The sequence below is a fragment of the Amblyraja radiata genome, chromosome 21 (genome assembly GCF_010909765.2).
Source record: "Amblyraja radiata isolate CabotCenter1 chromosome 21, sAmbRad1.1.pri, whole genome shotgun sequence".
NCBI classification, from domain to species: domain Eukaryota; kingdom Metazoa; phylum Chordata; class Chondrichthyes; order Rajiformes; family Rajidae; genus Amblyraja; species Amblyraja radiata.
The window spans coordinates 34,847,114-34,864,946 of record NC_045976.1 but is presented as its reverse complement, the minus strand read 5'-3'; the positions used below and the strand labels follow the sequence as shown (position 1 = coordinate 34,864,946).

Genomic DNA, 17,833 nt, shown 5'->3' with positions numbered 1-17,833 from the left:
TAGCAGCTTGGAAAATTCCACTGCTTTATCAAGTTTTGAGATTTACATTCGGTTAACTAGATGGATGGTGTCTGATTTAAAATGGCCCATTTGACAATTCAACACTCATTCAGTGCACTTAAAAATGAATACAGGATGTGGGACTTCAAACTAGAATTGTCTCACATGGAAACAATGATGTCACAAGTGAGCCAGGTTTGACAATGAATATCTCATCTCAAAATACTGAGTCTTGCACAGTGCAAGCCTAAGATGCCACAACTGCCAGTGTTTCATCTCCCTCCCATAGAAGGTCCTCCTTAAAATCAACTTCTGTCCAAGTTCTGAGTTACTGCCTCAGTAATACAATAAATCCTTATTTCTCATAGTGTGATCAATTGCAAACACTCCAAATGACAACTCAATGAGGACACAAGAAATTGCAGTTGCTGGAAACTTGAGCAAATCACAAAAAATGCTGGAGACACACAGAGGGTTAGGCAGCATCTGTGGAGAGAATGGACAGGTGACGTTTAAGGTTCCCAACCTGAAGCGTTTTCTGTCCATTCCCACCACAGATGCTACATAACCCACCGATTTCCTCCAGCACTTTGTTTACCCAATTTAACAATATTCTTTAGGACAGGGTATTGCTATTTACTTATTTATAAATCCAGACCCACGGTAATCCTCTCATCCTAAAAACAATTACCGGTAGCTATGGGCACTTAATGATAGTCTTGGCCTGAAAGGATCAGGAATACCTGAGCCTAGCCCTGTAATTAGGATGTCACTGAACCCGGAAGCAGGGGCACCCTAATTACAGGGCTAAGGTTTCCCGTTTAAAAAAAACCCCTTTTGTGTGTTATTTTATTTTAAATTACTTCCTTGAGCCTCTCCTCTTGCTTTCCACTGGTATTCAGGCTCCAAGCAATAATATCGAGCAATTCTCACCACCTTTAGATGAATAGATCACATTTTACATAGAGGAATGCAATGGGTTAGTTAGAGAATCATAGTTATACTACTGGAGCAGGCCCTTCAGCCCAACTTGACCATGCAGACCAATATGTATATCTGAGCTTGTCCAATTTGTCTGTGATTGGGCATATCCCTCTGAACCTCTTCCATTTGTGCACCTGTTTTTGTTGTGATTGTATTCTGTGGCTTCCTTTGGCACCTTGTTCCACACAACCTCCATGCTATGTGTCCTCAGGTCCCTTTTAATTTAATCTCTCACCTTAATTCTATGCCCTCTCATTTGAGACTCCCCCATGCTGGGAAAAAGACTGTGACCATTCAGATCATGGGCCTTGTGATTCTATATCCCTCTATAACGTCACTCTTCAATATACCATGCTCCAGCAATAAAAAACCAGACTATCCTGTCTCTCCTTATAACTCAAACACTCCGGTCCGAATAAAACTTCTCTGTGATTCGACTGTATTTTTTAGCATAATGACATTCTTCCCATAGGTGGGAGACCAGAACTGCGGATACAACTCCCTGAGGTCTCACCAACAACTTGTCCAATTGTAACATGATATAAAGTATCAAAGAGAACATAAAAACATTTGGTCGCTGCCTTTGGGGAAATAGAGCTTTAGATTTCCTTCCACAACCTATCTTGCATTACATAAACAACTTAAAATAGAATAAAAATGGCAGATCTGGATGAATCCTGCATCTTTTGCATCCTCCAGGCATCTCAAAATTGCAAACAATGAGCTATTTGACAAAGGTAGTCACTGCTTTAATGTAGGGAAAATGTACAGTCACTTACCCCTTTCTTAGTGTTTCTGGCTGAAGAGCGAATGCTGGTCAAACTCTGAGGAGAAATCTACAATTCTTCAGTTTGTTCCTTTGGTTGCCTAGTTCAGACCATAGCTTCTCTCCCTCTCAGCTGTTTAGTTTAGTTCAGTTTAGTTTGGAATAGTTTAGTTTAGTTTAATTTAGTTTAGTGATACAGTGTGGAAACAGGCCCTTCGGCCCACCAGGTACACGGGAACCAACAATCACCTGTACACCAGTACTATCCTACACACTGGGGACATTTTAGAGAAACCACTTAACCCACGAACTTGCACACCTTTGGAATGTGGGAGGAAACCAGAGCACCCTGAGCAAACCCACAGGGAGAACATACAAGCTCAGTACAGACAGCACCCGTAGTCAGGATCGAACCCGGGTCTCTGGTGCTTTAAGGCAGCAACTCTGCTGCTGTGCTGCTGTACTCCAAACTGTCTCAACAGCTGTTGGTAGTGAGCTCTTTAACAGAACAGAACAGGACAGTACAGCATGCCTCAGTAAACCTCACATCCTGAAAAAATGCATTCTATTTGCCAATTATTTTCTATCCTACCCGCAACCTCAATATTTCCCCCAGATTGACGCCTGGCTGCTGAGAAAGCAGATTGCATCAATCCATTGGCATTCCTCCCAACGACAGTGGGTTAGGAATGTGAGAGGGGTGGATTAAACCAAAACGTGAGTTGGGATATAGACACTTTTTGATCTGCACCATCTTATGTTAGAATATTAGATATTTATTTCTACATATATTTTCTTTATTTAATCATTTTATTTCCGTCCTTTCTTCTTGGGTCTTCCAGGCCAGAGGAAGCCTCGATAAGCAAGGCAGGTAGGCACGTTGTGAGAGATGTAGTACAGGTTGAACATGGCTGCAGGACTCATGATGTCCACTTCCACCTGAGATTTGGAAGCTTTCTCCTTCTTCTTCTTCTTCTTGCTGCCGGCAGCCCTCTTCCCACTCTTCTTCTTGCCGCCTGTATTCTGTGCCTTGGGCTTGGCTCCCTTGCTGGGCTGCAACAAAAAGCAGGCAACTTGTTTTTTTCCCAATAAAATGATCGCTCATCATTGGAAAGTTCCCTGATGCCAAATGTCCCTACTACCCACCACTAGTAGCCCAAGAGACCCTTCCCCTCTTCCAGCTTCCACTTGTCAGGCTTCTGAATGATCCATCTATGAGCAAGATTACAGTCCTGATTCTCCAACCTGTGGACATTGGACTTTTTATATGGAACTAATGCGTTACAATGCCGAGAACTATATTCATAGTGGTAGAGACATTGTATGGCCCAGGCCCTTTGGCCCAACTTGACCAACATGTCCCATTTACACTAACCCCACCTACCTGTGTTTGGCCCATATTCCTCTAAAACTGTCCTATCCTTGTACCGGTCCAAATGTTCTTGATTCCGCTACTCTGGGCAAGAGACTCTGTGCGTCTACCCGATCTATTCCTCTCATGATTTTGTACACCTCAATAAGATCACCCCTCATCCTCCTGCGCTCTGTATCTTTCCCTTCCAGTTTGTACTTGATTGGATAGCATGCAAAATATAGTACTGTACCTTGGTACACGTGACTACAATAAACCTAAATCTAAACACAACCTTGGGGCAGATGGAGGTCTGTTTACCATCTCAGTCGTTCACCCAACCATGCCTCACACCCAAGGCACTGCCATAATAAAGTGGCCTAATTCTCCATAATTCTCTCTGCTTGAGGAGAAGAATATGTGGAAGGTCAAGATTGTTGGTACGCATCACCCATCTAATACTGGTCAACAAACCAGTGGATAGGTATCCAAAATTCCTTTGTAGAGGCATAGAACTTACTGATATAATGGGCAGGGTATGGATGGAGAAGATTTTCCTTCATTAAAGAATAAACCCCCTTTAAGAAGAAAATTTGATTCAATACTGTACCATTGTAAAACTGTTTGAGTCACAGAGTGGGAATCTTCCTAGTCCTGTTCGAGGACAACCATCTCCTGAAAAGAGACAACAATCAGACATTCATCAGCAGTGCAGCCAATGTCTAGTCTTTACAACATCTGTCTTTACAACAACTTCCATAATATCAACCAACTTCCACTTCAAGTTCAGCCCATATCCTGCTGAACCCCTCATCCTGCTCCATGGCATTTTAAGACTTCCTTATTCCAGAGTCTCACCTTCACCTACAAACATGAGCTCGCACCTTGTTCCACGCACTGAGCTCCCACCACCCCTTATGGATCTATATTGAATACTTACCCAACACACTCCCCTAGCCTCATTGTTAAAGGCATGTTTGTACTACCATCCCTAACACAATGCCCCATCGATCATCTCTGCCGCCTCCTCCAGATAACCGCTAGTAAATTCCCCTTCCACTGTCATGCCTCTCTGGAATTCCTCCAATGCTCTATCTTGTAGGACGACAACATCCTCGAAGTCAGAAGCAACCATTTCAGTTGAGCGACCTTCCCCAGTTTTGAAGGTAGTCAGCGCACCCAAACCAGGCCACTCGGCCCAGCGGGGTTATGCTGTTCCGTGCTCCTCATTAACTCTTCCACCTCACCTCCCCTCAACCGTGCATTCATCTAGCCTCCCACACGAGAGGCTGCAGATGCGAAAAACACAAAGTGCTGGGGGAATTCAACGTCTGTGGAGGGAATGGGCAGACGATGTTTCGGGTCGGGACCCTTCCTCGGACTGACGCTGCCTGACCAGCAGAGCCCCTTGTTCAATGCATCTCTCCGAAACAATTGCTTCAGCGGCTCTCTCTGTGTTTTCGTGAGTTCCGCCGCCTCGCTCCTCTCCGGACAAAGACCCTCAATGTCACCGCTCACCCGCCTCTTCCCATTTCCTGCGAGCAAAGTAACGAGCAAAACACAAAGTGCTGGAGGAACTGCATCAGTCTGAAGAAGAGTCCCGACCCGAACCGTCGCCTCTATCCGTGATCTCCAGAGATATAACCATATAATAACCATATAACAATTACAGCACGGAAACAGGCCATCTCGACCCTTCTAGTCCGTGCCGAACACACAATCTCCCCTAGTCCCATATACCTGCGCCCAGACCATAACCCTCCATTCCTTTCCCATCCATATAACTATCCAATTTATTTTTAAATGATAAAAACGAACCTGCCTCCACCACCTTCACTGGAAGCTCATTCCACACAGCTACCACTCTCTGAGTAAAGAAGTTCCCCCTCATGTTACCCCTAAACTTCAGTCCCTTAATTCTCAAGTCATGTCCCCTTGTTTGAATCTTCCCTACTCTCAGTGGGAAAAGCTTTTCCACGTCAACTCTGTCTATCCCTCTCATCATTTTAAAAACCTCTATCAAGTCCCCCCTTAACATTCTGCGCTCCAAAGAATAAAGTCCTAACTTGTTCAACCTTTCTCTGTAACTTAGTTGCTGAAACCCAGGCAACATTCTAGTAAATCTCCTCTGTACTGACGCTGCCTGACTCGCTGTGTTCCTCCAGCACGTTGTGTCTTTAAAAAAAACCGTAAACCAGTGAGTGTGTGTAGTTCCCTGTAGATAGACACAAAATGCTGGAGTAACTCAGTGGGACAGGCAGCATCTCTGGAGGGAAGGGACGGGTCAGCATCAGCTGTTTCGGATCGCGACTCTTCTTCAGACCTGTGTCAACTTTACAGTTTCGCTCAATACTCCAGCATCAGCTGTTCTCTCTGTGTCTGGCCGTGTGTTTAAAGTTCCCACCGCCCGGGCTGGACGCGGCGAGAGGGGGAGATAGATGCCCGGGACAGTGAGAGCTGGGTGCGGGAGCCCGGGGCAGGCACCGACCCATCCGCTGGATCCCCGCCCGGACCAGGCGCTCCCCGAGCCGCACACACTGTTGGACAGCGCCGGCATCCAGCCCCAGGGGCTCTCGTTCAATCTCTCCCCCGCCTTCTCTCCCTCCCTCCCCGTGTAGACACATACCTGGTCCCGCCGCTCGGTCGGGCTCAGACTCAGTCAGAGGCGGGCAATCCAAACCCCAGCTCCAGGCTCAGGCGGAAAACTATTGTTTACTACGCGTCTCCATAGAAACACAAGAAGGCACGGAGTCTCCCGCATAATGTACTGGGGAAAGTATCCCGGGGAACTGTGAGCCCAGAGGAATGGGAGTCAATGCTCCAGCATCTTGTGGGTGGGTAAGTTCCCCCAGTGGCGGCACATGGGGGCTAAATACCCCTCCCAAACATTTGGAAGACCAGTACCCATTAGACAGCATCTTGACAGATACACTTATAGCTGTGGAAAACATTTTGGAGCATTGTGTGCAAAGCTAGTCGCTGCATTACAGGAAGGATGCGAAGCTTTGTTTATTTTCCCCATTACACTACATGATGTGCTCCGAATTGACTGGATTGCACGCAAAACAAAAAATGGTCACTGAATCTCGGTTATACATGATAACACCAACCAATGCAAGTAGGTTGTCGGGATGCTGCCTGTGTTAGAGAGAGTAGTGAGTAGAAAGAGTTTGGACAAACTTAGATTCTTTTCTTTGGAGCCTCGGCGGCTGAGGGGCGACCTGATAGAAATTGTTATATTATTAGCTAGGATAGATATTCAAAGTTTTTTTTGTTAACCTGAGCGCAAGTTTCAAATACCGAAAGGCATAGATTTATGGTGAGAGGGCGAAGGTTTAAAGGACACTCTCAAGGCAAGGTTTTATACAGGGAAGGTGGGTTGCTGGAACATGTTGCAGGGGAAAGGAGGGGTGGAGATGGTGGTATAAGGTTATACTCGCTAGAATTTAGAAGATTGAGGGGGGATCTTATAGAAACTTACAAAATTCTTAAGAGGCTAGACAGGCTAGATGCAGGAAGATTGTTCCCGATGTTGGGGAAGTCCAGAACACGGGGTCACAGTTTAAGGATAAGGGGGAAATCTTTTAGGACCGAGATGAGAAAAAAAAAATTCACACAGAGAGTGGTGAATCTGTGGAATTCTCTGCCACAGAAGGTAGTTGAGGCCAGTTCATTGGCTATATTTAAGAGGGAGTTAGATGTGGCCCTTGTGGCTAAAGGGATCAGGGGGTATGGAGAGAAGGCAGGTACAGGATACTGAGTTGGATGATCAGCCGTGATCATATTGAATGGCGGTGCAGGCTCGAAGGGCCCAATGGCCTACTCCTGCACCTATTTTCTATGTTTGTATGTTCTATGTTTCTAAGCAGATATGATAGCAAGAAGCATCGAGGCAGACGTTTCATCAGGCAGATGCTGGTGGGCGATTGGTGAAGAGGAGAATTTAACGAGATGGCACTGGGTCAGAGAGGAAAGGAGGAAGATCAGACACAGTAGAAGGAAGGTGATGTCACATCGGATGAGGGAGAGACGATGGACTAAGGTGGAGGAGGGGTTAGGGAAGGTGTACCAAGGGAGAAGAAACCCAGCTGGTTTGGTGTGTGGATGATGGGCAGATGGAGTTGAGGAGGGATGAGGTATTGGTAATTAGGGTGGGAGATGGGGGAATGTAAAGGGTGAATGAGATATAACATGGATGGATTTTAGGCAATGGAAAAAAAACAGCGGGGGTGTGGGTTATCTGAAATTGGAAAGTTGTAAATCCATACCATTGGGTTGTAGGCTAACCAAGCAAAATAATGACTTGCTGTTCTAATTTGTGCTTGGTCTTACCTTGACTGATGAAGGCAGAGTTGGGCCCGCTACTTTTCACATTATTTGTTATTGTGTGAAATGATGGAATTGACAGTTTTGTGGCTGAGTTTGCGGATGATATGAAGGTAGGTGGAGGGGCAGGTAGTGTTGAGGAAGCATGGAGGCTGCAGGGGACCTGGGCAGGTTGGGAGAGCAGGCAAAGAAGTGCCAAATTGGATACAACATAGCAAAGTGTACGGTCATGCACTTTGGTGGAAGAAATACATTTTCTAAATAGGGAGAGGATCTAGAAATTGGAGGTACAAAGGTACTTGGGAGTGCTGGAGCAGGATCCCCAAAAGGTTACTTTGCAGATGAGTGGGTGGTAAGAAAGGCGAGCGCACTGCTAATATTCATTTCGAGGGAACGAGAATATAAAAGCAACAATTTAATACTGAGGCTTTATAAGGACCTAGTGAGGTGACATTTGGAACATTGTGAGCAGTTTTGATTCCCATATCTGAGGAGAGATGTATTGGCATTGGAGAGGGTCCAGAGGAGGTTTACGAGATTGATCCCAGGAATGAGTGGATTAACGTATGAGGAGCTTTTGAAGGCTCAGGGCCAATACCTACTGGTGTTTAGTAGAATGTGGGGGGATCTCATTGAAAACAAACAGATAGTGAAAGGCCTGGATAAAGTGGACATGGAAATTATGCTTTCAGTAATGGGAGAGTCCAGAAATAGAGGGTACAGCAGAATACATTTAGAATGGAGATGAAGAGGAATTTCTTCATCTAGAGGCTGGCAAATCTGTGGAATTTATTGCCGCAGACGGCTGTGAAGGCCAAGTCATTGACAATGTTTAATGCGAGGATCAATAGGTTTTTGATTAGTAAGGGCATCAAATGTTATGGGGAGAAGGCAAGAGAACGGGGTTGAAAGGGTAAAATAGACCAGTCATGATTGAATGGCAGAATGGCCTAATTCTGCTCCTATGTTTTATGGAGTACAGGTGTTGTGCAAATGACTGCTTCATCCATATTTGGTCTCTCCAATGTAGAGGAGCCACATCACGAGCACTGAATGCTGTAGACCAGGTTTGGAGGTACAGGAGAATGTCTCACCTCGAAGTACTGGTTCCTGGATGGTGGTAAGGGAAATTGGAGGTCTACTGCTTTTCCCAATTTGCATGTTTGTTTGATTGGAAACATTACTTCTGTTTTGCACTCTGCAATGCTGCTTGAGCTGCTAAGTATTTCCATCATTATGTTTTAAAATCAAATAAAGGTATTTAACCCATTCCAGATTTTCTACTTAGTGTTTGATGACACTGGACCTGTACTCACGGTAGTTTAGAAGGATCAGGGGGGAATCTCATTGAAAACTACTGAACAATGAAAGGCCTATATAATGTGGAGAGGATGTTTCCAGTGGTGGGAGAATCTAGGACCAGAGGGCACAACATCAGAATGAAAGGATGTATCTTTGGAATGGAGATGAGGAGGAATTTCTTTAGCCAGAGGGTAGTGAATCTGTGGAATTCATTACCACAGGCGGCTGTGGAGGCCGTCATTGGATACTTTTAAAGCAGAATTTGATAGGTTCTCGATTAGTATGAATGTCAGAGGTTACTGGGATAAGGCAGGAGACCAGTGTGAGAGGGAAAAATAGATCAGCCATGACTGAATGGCAGAGTAGGCCCGATGTGCTGAATGGCCTAATTCTGCCCCCATGTTTTATGAACTTAAGTTTCCACCTCATTGACTTTAATATGTTTAATTCATTAAAATTTCCAGCTGAGCACTCTGAACCATACACTCACCACATTCCAGCAACCAGTCTATCCAGTTTTTGGTTCCAGGACAATTGTCAGGGAGGATCTTGAAGTGGTTTTTCAATCTGGTTTCTCCAACACCTGTGACGTCATGAATAGGAGCAGTGCATTGTGAGCACCATTAGTTGCTCACGATGTCACTGGTGCCACTCATGACATCACAGCAGAGGGTTTACACGGTGTGAAATACAAGGGGTAACAGTGAACACAAGACTCAGTAAGGCACCGACTACCATTAACAGAGTGGACATAGGAGAGGTATTTCCAAGTAGAGATCTAAACAAGGATCATAAAGAAAGTCAAAAAAATCCAACGGACAGCTCAGGAGGAACTTGCCCAGAGAGGAGACAGAACATAAACGCACCAACTTAAGGAAAGGCTGAGATGAACAGTTTGAGGCAGTTAAGAGAAATTTGACCTTGAAATGTATGCAATGATTCAGCTATGAATAGTTTAAACAGGGATTGTAATAAGTCAAAAACATCTAACTAATTGTTTCCGTTAAGTTGACTGTTGGCATGGGTCAAACATCAACACACTCCCTGGTTTCGTTAAATTAGACCAGGCCTGGGGAAGCAGATATCTAGAATCAGGCCGGGAATAATCCAGTAGAGAGAAACAAAGAAAAAAAAAAGATTGGGTGAGGGGGGAGACAGATGGGAAAGGAATTTACAAACAGCTTCATACAAGTGATATGAATAAAGACAACTATTTTATATCAATGTAGCAAAATTTACGAGGCATTTGGACAAGTACTTGAAAAAACAGGACATAGAGGGTTATGGAATTAATGCAGGCTAATAGGATTGGTTTAAAGAAGTGATGGTCGGCATAAACACTGTGGGCCGAAGGGCCCGTTTTGAAGGTGTAATACTTTGTGACTTTGTCGTAGTTAGTTTCTAATTTTGTCACATTTCAGATTGATAGGGGCTGAAACATTAGGGGTATCAGCATTGTGGTTTGACAGAGGAGGACACAAAGAGCTCAAAAGATGTGACATTTTGGTCTTTACCTCAAGGGGTTGGAATACAAATGGGAAGGAAGTCCAACTGGGGCACAACACTCAGAAAGAACCTTAGAGTGGATTCATGTCAATGATAATTTAAAAAACTGAAAATGCTGGACATCAGAAACAAAATCTTCCAGAATTACTCAGCAAGTCAGGCAGCATCTCTGAAAGGAGAAACAGTTCTGGGTTCAGGACCTTTGTTTCGAGGAAGGATCCTGGACCCGAAATGTTAATTGTTTCTGCTTCCACAGATGTTGCCTGACCTGCTGTATGTTTTCATTGTTTACTGATTTTGCTTATTATATTGGAGTTGAAGAGCGTTAAATAATAACTCGCATAACTTGATTCACATTTACTTATGTATCAGAGGTTGAGGGACTGTGGGCATCTAAAATCATTAAAAAAAATTAATAGCTTAGAAGACGGATTATCAAGAATAAAGTACCAAGCTTTAAATTAGAGCTATGCTATTCAGTGTGCAAGAATTGTTCTGTGTTTGGTTACAGGAAAACCATTAGAAAATTGACGTGTTTGGAGTTTGCCTTCTGAAACCAACAACAAAGGGTTTTGTTAGCTGATAGCGTTAAGGAATAAGCAAGAATGCAGAGTTAAAGCATAGATCAGATATGATCTAAATATAAAGGGGGGGACAGAGCCAAGAATCCTGAAATATTCTACCACTGTAGCTGGAGAATTTAAACAGGTAATGATTCAGATTCAGATTATTTAATGACCACACAGTCAAGCTGGTGGAATTCATATTCAGTACAGGATGTTACACAATAGGCTGATTCCCGTCAAACATAACATAAAACACAAACAACATACAGTATACAGTACATGCACGAGGTGGCTATGTGATATTGTCATAGAGTGTTCAGAGTTCGAATTGCATATGGATAGAAACTGTTTTTAAATCGTGATGTTTTGGCAGGCAATGAGCTGTAGCGCCTTCCTGAGGGCAGCAGGTGGAAGATGTGGTGAGCTGGGTGGGAGGGATCAGAAATGATTTTCTTCACCCTTGACACGGACCGTTTGAGATTGAGTGATTCTATTGATGGGAGGGGAGTGCTGATGATTTTGGATGCTTTGTTGACAATGCGCTTGTAGTTTATTACAGGGAGTGAGTGTCTAAACTGCTGCACCAGACTGTTATTGATGAAGTGAGCATGCTTTGGATGATGGCTGTGTAAAATCGGATTAGGATATGTTTCCTCACTCTGAACTTCTTGAGCTGACGGAGAAAGAAGAGCCTTTGCTTGGATTTTTTATAAATGTGATCTGAATTGATTTTCCATTTGAGGTTATTGCTTATGTGAGTGCCAAGAAATTTGAATGAGTCAGTGGTGGATATGGGTTCGCCAGAGATGAGTAGGGGGGTCTTGGGTTGTGCCTTTCGTCTGAGGTCGATGATAAGTTCATGGGTTTTAGATGTGTTGAGTAGGAGGTTATTGTCTGTGCACCAAGTGACTGCTTTGTGTGTTTGAGTGCGGTATTCTGTTTCGTTGTTGTTAGAGATGAGACCTATGATGGTTGTGTCATCTGCGTATTTATATATTTTGACTGAACTATACTGGGATGCGAGTTGATTTGTATAGAGTGAGAATAACCAGGGTGACAAGACGCAGCCCTGAGGGGCTCCTGTACTGAGGTGCAGAGGGTGAGATGTGGTGTTGTGTATCTTCACCCTTTGTTGTCTGTTCCAAAGGAAGCTATAGGTCCAGTGACAGATGCAGGGGTCAATGTTCATGTCCGTTAATTTATGGAAGAGTTTGACCGGGTTGATGGAGTTGAATGCAGAACTGAGGTCCATGAACAGGATGCGGGCGTAAGTGTTGGCGGTTTCCAGGTGTTGCAGAGTGTGATGGATGGCCAGGTTGACTGTGTCTTCTACTGACCTGTTGGCTCTATATGCGAATTGATATGGGTCGATGTTGGAGGAAGTGCTGGTTTTGAGGTGAGCGAGAATAATGCGCTCAAATGACTTCATGGCCACAGATGTAAGGGCAATCGGTCTGTAGTCATTGAGGCAGGATGTTGTGTTAGACTTGGGCACAGGAATGATGGTGGATTGTTTGAAGCACTGGGGCACTGAACATTGGCAGAGGGAGGTATTGAAGATGTTGGTGAACACAGGGGCCAGTTCTGCTGCACAATGATGGAGCACTGCTCCATGAAATAAAACCTTTGATGCGAATCTGTCGTCCTTGCCCAGTTGCTAAAATACCATACAAGTGTGGAGGTTATTCTTCACTGCCTATGATATGGTCCAATTACCTTTTCAGTACAGGAGGATTTAAAGAGAATCTGTCTCCAACTAAAGCGGATTTTAGATAACAGCCAAAAAGTCACTGCGAAGATTTAAACTCAGCATGTTGTGACACACACATACATCACGGTTGAGTATGGAGGACTGGAGAGGAGCCAATGTTGTTCCGAAGATACACCCAAAATCTGGAGCAACTCAGGTAGCATCTTTGGAGAGAAGAAATGGGTGACATTTTGGGTCAAGACCTTTCTAGCCAGTTGTTCCTTTGATGAACAAGGGAAGTAGAGATACTCCAGGAAATTATAAGGCAGTGAATGATGGCATGGGTCAAACATTAGTGGTAGGGAAGCTATTAGAGAAGATTCTCTGGGATAGGATTTACTTGCATTTGGAAGAGAATGGGATAATTAGGAACAGCTAGCATGGCTTTGGCTGAAGGTACACAAAATTGCTGGAGGAACTCAGCGGGTGCAGCAGCATCTATGGAGCGAAGGAAATAGGCGACGTTTCGGGCCGAAACCCTTCTTCAGACCTTTGGTTGAAGCAGGTTATGTCTTACTAACTTGATTGAGTTTTTTTTTTTGAGTAGGTGATGAAAGTGGTTGAGAGGTATATGGGTGTTTCCATAAATTAGGGTACCAACCTGTGATATGGGTGACCAAATTTGAAAGTTATTAAATTATAACAAAATACCACAGCATTAAAAATGGGACTACCTATGATCCTTTTGAGTTGATTTGTGTTCAAAATCGACCAAAATTGGACCAAAATTTAATATTCAAAATGTTTTTAAAAAACGAGAAAAATATAATTATTAATAAAAAATAAAAAAACACAAATGAGAAAAATATTGAAACCTTTCATCGATTTCGATGTTAATTTACTAGATATTTGCCCGGAAATCAACATCTGTGTAGACAGGAGCAAGAAAGCAAGAAAACACAGGGACATATCTGATATTTTTCTTTGCAAAAACAGATTTATTTATTTTTGCTTCATCTCGTTATTTTGATACCATGATCTATACTACTTAAATACAGGATATGAAACAATAGGATTATTACATACAAAACAGGGAAATTACCTGGATGTTTGGAGACCTTCAGTTCCACTACTGAGTGCTGTATTTACAGAAACGTCCATATATAAAGTAGATAGACAGAATCTTTTTCCCCCAAGTTGAAAATGTCACAAACTAGAATGCATAACTTTAAGATGAGAGGGGGGCAGATTAAAAGAGACGTGCAAGGCAAGTTTTTCCATACAGATAAAGTCTAGAATGTTGCCAGGGGTGTTGGTGGAAGCAGATACAATAGTGTGGGTTTGAGAGTCTTATAGATAGCTACATGGATATGCAGGGAATGGAGAGATATGGACTTCAGGCAGAGATTAACTTGGCATCACGTTCAGCACAGACATTCTGGGCCAAAGGGCATGTTCATGTACAGTTCTATGTACCCAATCCAGACATGACCCAATCAAACATAGCATTGTTCCAAGTGTAATCATTCAGCTGCCAGTTAGTTTGGTGAATGAGTGACCAGTTGATTCATAGACCAACTTAGTTCCCCGTTCACAACTAGGCTGCACACAAGAAATGTGACCAACTCTATCGCAGATCAGATCCGAGTACCCAAGTACACTACAACAGTGCAAGTCAGGGTTTTCCAAACATTGACCACATACAGAGTCAACATAACCAAGGCCCACAGCTGGGCACCAATAGAAGCAGCAACGTGAATCTTAATAAGGCAATGGGCAGTAGCAGTATGTACAGGGAATTGGGTAAATGACAGTAAACAGAGAAAAGTAGTGCACAAAAGGCCACAAATTGCTGAAGTAACAGCAGGCCAGGCAGCATCCCTGGAGAACATGGATCGGTGACATTTCGGGACCCTTCTTCAGACAGTACACAGTTGTATTGCAGACTGGAGGGATATGTACAGTGGAGTTCCCCAGGACTTTTCATAATATATATCAATGATGGATGTGCACGCATTAAACCTGGAAGCCCAGTGAACTCTGAGAAGGATAGGAATAGACAAAGAGGTCGCAGAGAAGTTAGTGAGAGATGGATACATTAAATGTAATGCAGACAAATGCAAAGTGTACCATTTTGGTTAGAATAGACAGCATAAACACGAGGGCAATATTCCAGATGTGTACTGGAACAGAGAGATCTAGGGTCTACATGGATAGTTCATTGAAAGAGGCAAAATTGATAGAAAAAGTGTTTGTTTTAACAGCACTAGGCACTATAAAAGTGGCAAAGAGTCCAAGGACACGGAAATCCTGATGAAGTTTTATGAAACACTAATTAGGACACAGTCGGAACATTGTGTCCAGTCCTGGTGCTACATTTGATGGAAGGTGTGACATGGACCCAAAGGGGCACTTGGCCAGTTGCCATGTTGTAGCCTTCCTGTGACAAGAGCCCAAAACCTCCCTTCCGTTTAAAAAGTAATTACCCAAGGTAATTCCAAGACAAGAGGCAGCTGCTCAGCCCATTATGCTTCCTGGCTGTTCTTCACTGGACTCCGGCAGTGGCCTGCGAGAAAATCACGAATAATAAAATCATAAAATAAAGTTTAAAAAGTGGCAATGTAGGGTGGGAAGCGATGGAAATTACAATCAAGATTAGATACACTCAATGTGTGTGGAAACGTATGGTGGGTCATCGTGAATCCAGCCACTTTACCCTCATTGTTCCCATACAGTGAGGTATGAAGGGGGCTTCAGTCATGTCTCCAGCAGCAGAGACATAGGCATACTGAGGCACTGAGCTCATCAATGCTCATGGCTACAGAGTGGGAAGGCTGCAGGGTCAAGTCCAGCTGCTCTCAGCATTGCATGAGAGGGAAAGCTGCAGGATCTCAGTGGTGGTGCAAGGGATTCTCCCTGATGGCATCTGTCTTGTTGCTCCAGTTGGCCAAGTGGGGACAGGTAGGAGACGGCAAACAAGATGTTGTACAAACTCACTCAGGTCACGGTGCCAGAGATGGACTGGGGGATTGGCTGAGAAGTAACAAGGTTCCATCCCAAATTTACAAATCAAACACCAGGCCAAAAGTTGAGATCGGATTTCCGTTGGGAAACGTCTTTGGAAGACGGGCCAAGATAGCAACACCTGCTGCAGAGGCAGGTTGCCATCATCAAGCCAGGGGCTGGAGCAGATCCTCCCAGCGAATGGGCTGGGCAAAGACCTCCCTCTCCAACCAGAGTTCGTAGCTGTAGCGGAAATCTTCGGGCAGTGGCAGGCGACGTCCCAGCACGCTCTGCAGGCAGTTGTCCACCGGGGCAAACTCCAAGTCACTGTGGTACAGGCCATAGCGGCGACTGTTGAATGTCTCAATGTTGACTCTCAGAGCACACTCCTCTGCCTGGAAGTCCCAGGGCCTTGCATCGATCTCTGTAGAGAGACAGAGATAGACGTCAGACCTACAAGCCAGGATCACAGATCCACAAGGATAATGCTGGCGTTGAGAGATTCCAATTTGAGATAACCCCTACAACCCGCTCCCCCCATCCCATTTTAATTCACCCCCCGTGCCCACCTGGACCTGCATATACTTCTCCCCCACCCACATTCCTTCCTCTGGCTGCACAATTAGCAACTCACTAATCCTTTACACAAGATCATAAGTGATAGGAGTAGAATTAGGCCATTCGGCCCATCAAGTCTATTCAGCCATTCAATCATGGCTGATCTATCTCTCCCTCCCAACCCCATTCTCCTGCCTTCTCCCCATAACCTCTGACACCCGTACTAATCAAGAATCTATCTATGTAACTGTGTCAATGTTCTCTCACACCTTCTGTTGTAATCTCTGGCTTTTGTTCTGACCATCTGCCTATCAACCCCCCCCCCCCCCCCACCTGTGTTCACAATACCTGCCGTTATGTCCTGTATCTCCACTCTCTCAGATTTCTCCCCCCCCCCACCCCACCGCAACAATCGATCTGGTGAAGGGCCCCGACCCGAAACGTCACCTATCCATGTTCTCCGGAGATGCTGTCCGACCCACTGAGTTACTCCAGCACTTTCTATCTTTTTTTGTAAACCAGCATCTGCAGTTCCTTGTTTCTACATTTTGAATATCCTCATGGCGTGATGATGTTCCCCGTACCATTGCCATACGCCCAGTCATCATTAAAGCGATGTCGCACTTTGTGGTAGATGGCAGACATGGTCTTCATGTTGCTCTTCCTCCACTGCCGCCCCATGTATTTGGTCTGGATCTTCAGCAGTTTGAGTGCATACAGCTGCATTATTGCCTGCTTTGCCCTCAGGACCCGCTTCAAAATTGGCGCTGACTTGAAAACCACAAGCATCTGGGGAAAAACCAGAAGATGGACATATTGTGGAGGTAATAGAAAAATCATTTGGAGTGTCAACATTAGAAAAATGATCACACCATGAGGGCATTCAAAACGTAGAAACAAAGAACTCCAGATGCTGAAAAAGGATATAAAATGCTGGAGTAACTCAGCGGATCAGACAGCATCTCTGGAGGACATGGATCAGTGACGTTTCCGGTTGGGGCCCTTCTTCAGATTGTGGGAGGGAGGGATGGGAAGCTGGGAGAGGGGAGGGGCAGGACAAAATGTGACAAACCAGCATCAGCGAGGCTTCATGAAGTAGATATCATGTCTGACAGTGTTATTTAAATTATTTAATTTAGTATTAGGGTGGATAGAGGGGAACTAGTATGTGTAGCATACTTGGATTTTCAAAGGGAGTTAGGAAGGTGCCCACAAAAGGTTTACCTTGCATTCTTACTTAAGAATTCATAGTGATTAGCATTGATAGAGCTTTGGCTAACCGGCAGGAAGCAAAGAGTAGACATAAGGACATTATTTTCAGGTTGCAACCTGTAACCAGGGGGGGTCAGTGTTGTGTGGTGAACTGTTTACAAGATATTAATAACTTTAAGGAAGCAAGTGTACTGGAGCCAAATTAACAGGTGATACAAAGTAGGTGTAGGAGCCATTTATGTTCAGGCTAGCTACTGTTGGCATATTATATTATTTTGTCTAGATATTTCTAGCAGTATAATTTTGAACACTTGGGGCGGGCATTTGATGCATAGAAGGGAGTTACATATAGCATAGTGGACAGGGAGTGACCAGACCAGGAACAGGGGTTGGAGAGCACACAGTTCTCACCAGATGGGAGAGAACGGAAAGTTACAGCTTGTATGCGAATAAGGACCTGGTATGTTCATCTCTTTGTTTGTACAACTACTTCAATAAAGAACCAATATAACGACTGGAAGACTGTTCTTTTTTTTGTCTGTGTAAGATCACTCCTACCTACCTGTGTA

General features: G+C 44.2%; 2 protein-coding genes across 2 annotated transcripts in view; both read right to left on the bottom strand.

Moving 5' to 3' along the window:
- Nucleotides 1-2,505: 2,505 nt before the first annotated feature.
- On the bottom strand, nt 2,506-3,817 carry smkr1 (small lysine rich protein 1). Its single transcript, XM_033040047.1, has 2 exons — nt 3,712-3,817; nt 2,506-2,803 (listed from the first exon to the last, which is right to left on the bottom strand). Exons 1-2 carry the CDS (start codon nt 3,799-3,801, stop codon nt 2,561-2,563), a joined length of 333 nt encoding a protein of 110 aa, XP_032895938.1. The 5' UTR covers nt 3,802-3,817; the 3' UTR covers nt 2,506-2,560.
- Nucleotides 3,818-14,149: 10,332 nt separating this feature from the next.
- strip2 (striatin interacting protein 2) overlaps nt 14,150-17,833 on the bottom strand; it is a 39,545-nt gene continuing 35,861 nt past the window's right edge. Inside the window, exons 20-21 of the mRNA XM_033040046.1 lie at nt 16,637-16,841; nt 14,150-15,918 (exon numbers count right to left, since the gene is read on the bottom strand). Coding sequence (XP_032895937.1) covers nt 15,662-15,918; nt 16,637-16,841 — 462 coding nt within the window. The 3' untranslated portion in view covers nt 14,150-15,661. The remainder of the gene's footprint in view (nt 15,919-16,636; nt 16,842-17,833) is intronic.

What these genes read in the sequence shown, in the direction of transcription:
- smkr1 (XM_033040047.1), bottom strand. Translation starts at nt 3,801, where the DNA reads ATGTCTGATTGTTGTCTCTTTTCAGGAGATGGTTGTCCTCGAACAGGA. An exon ending in ACTCAAACAGTTTTACAATG is followed by an intron (nt 2,804 to 3,711) that starts GTACAGTATTGA and finishes TTTTTGTTGCAG; the next exon opens with CCCAGCAAGGGAGCCAAGCC.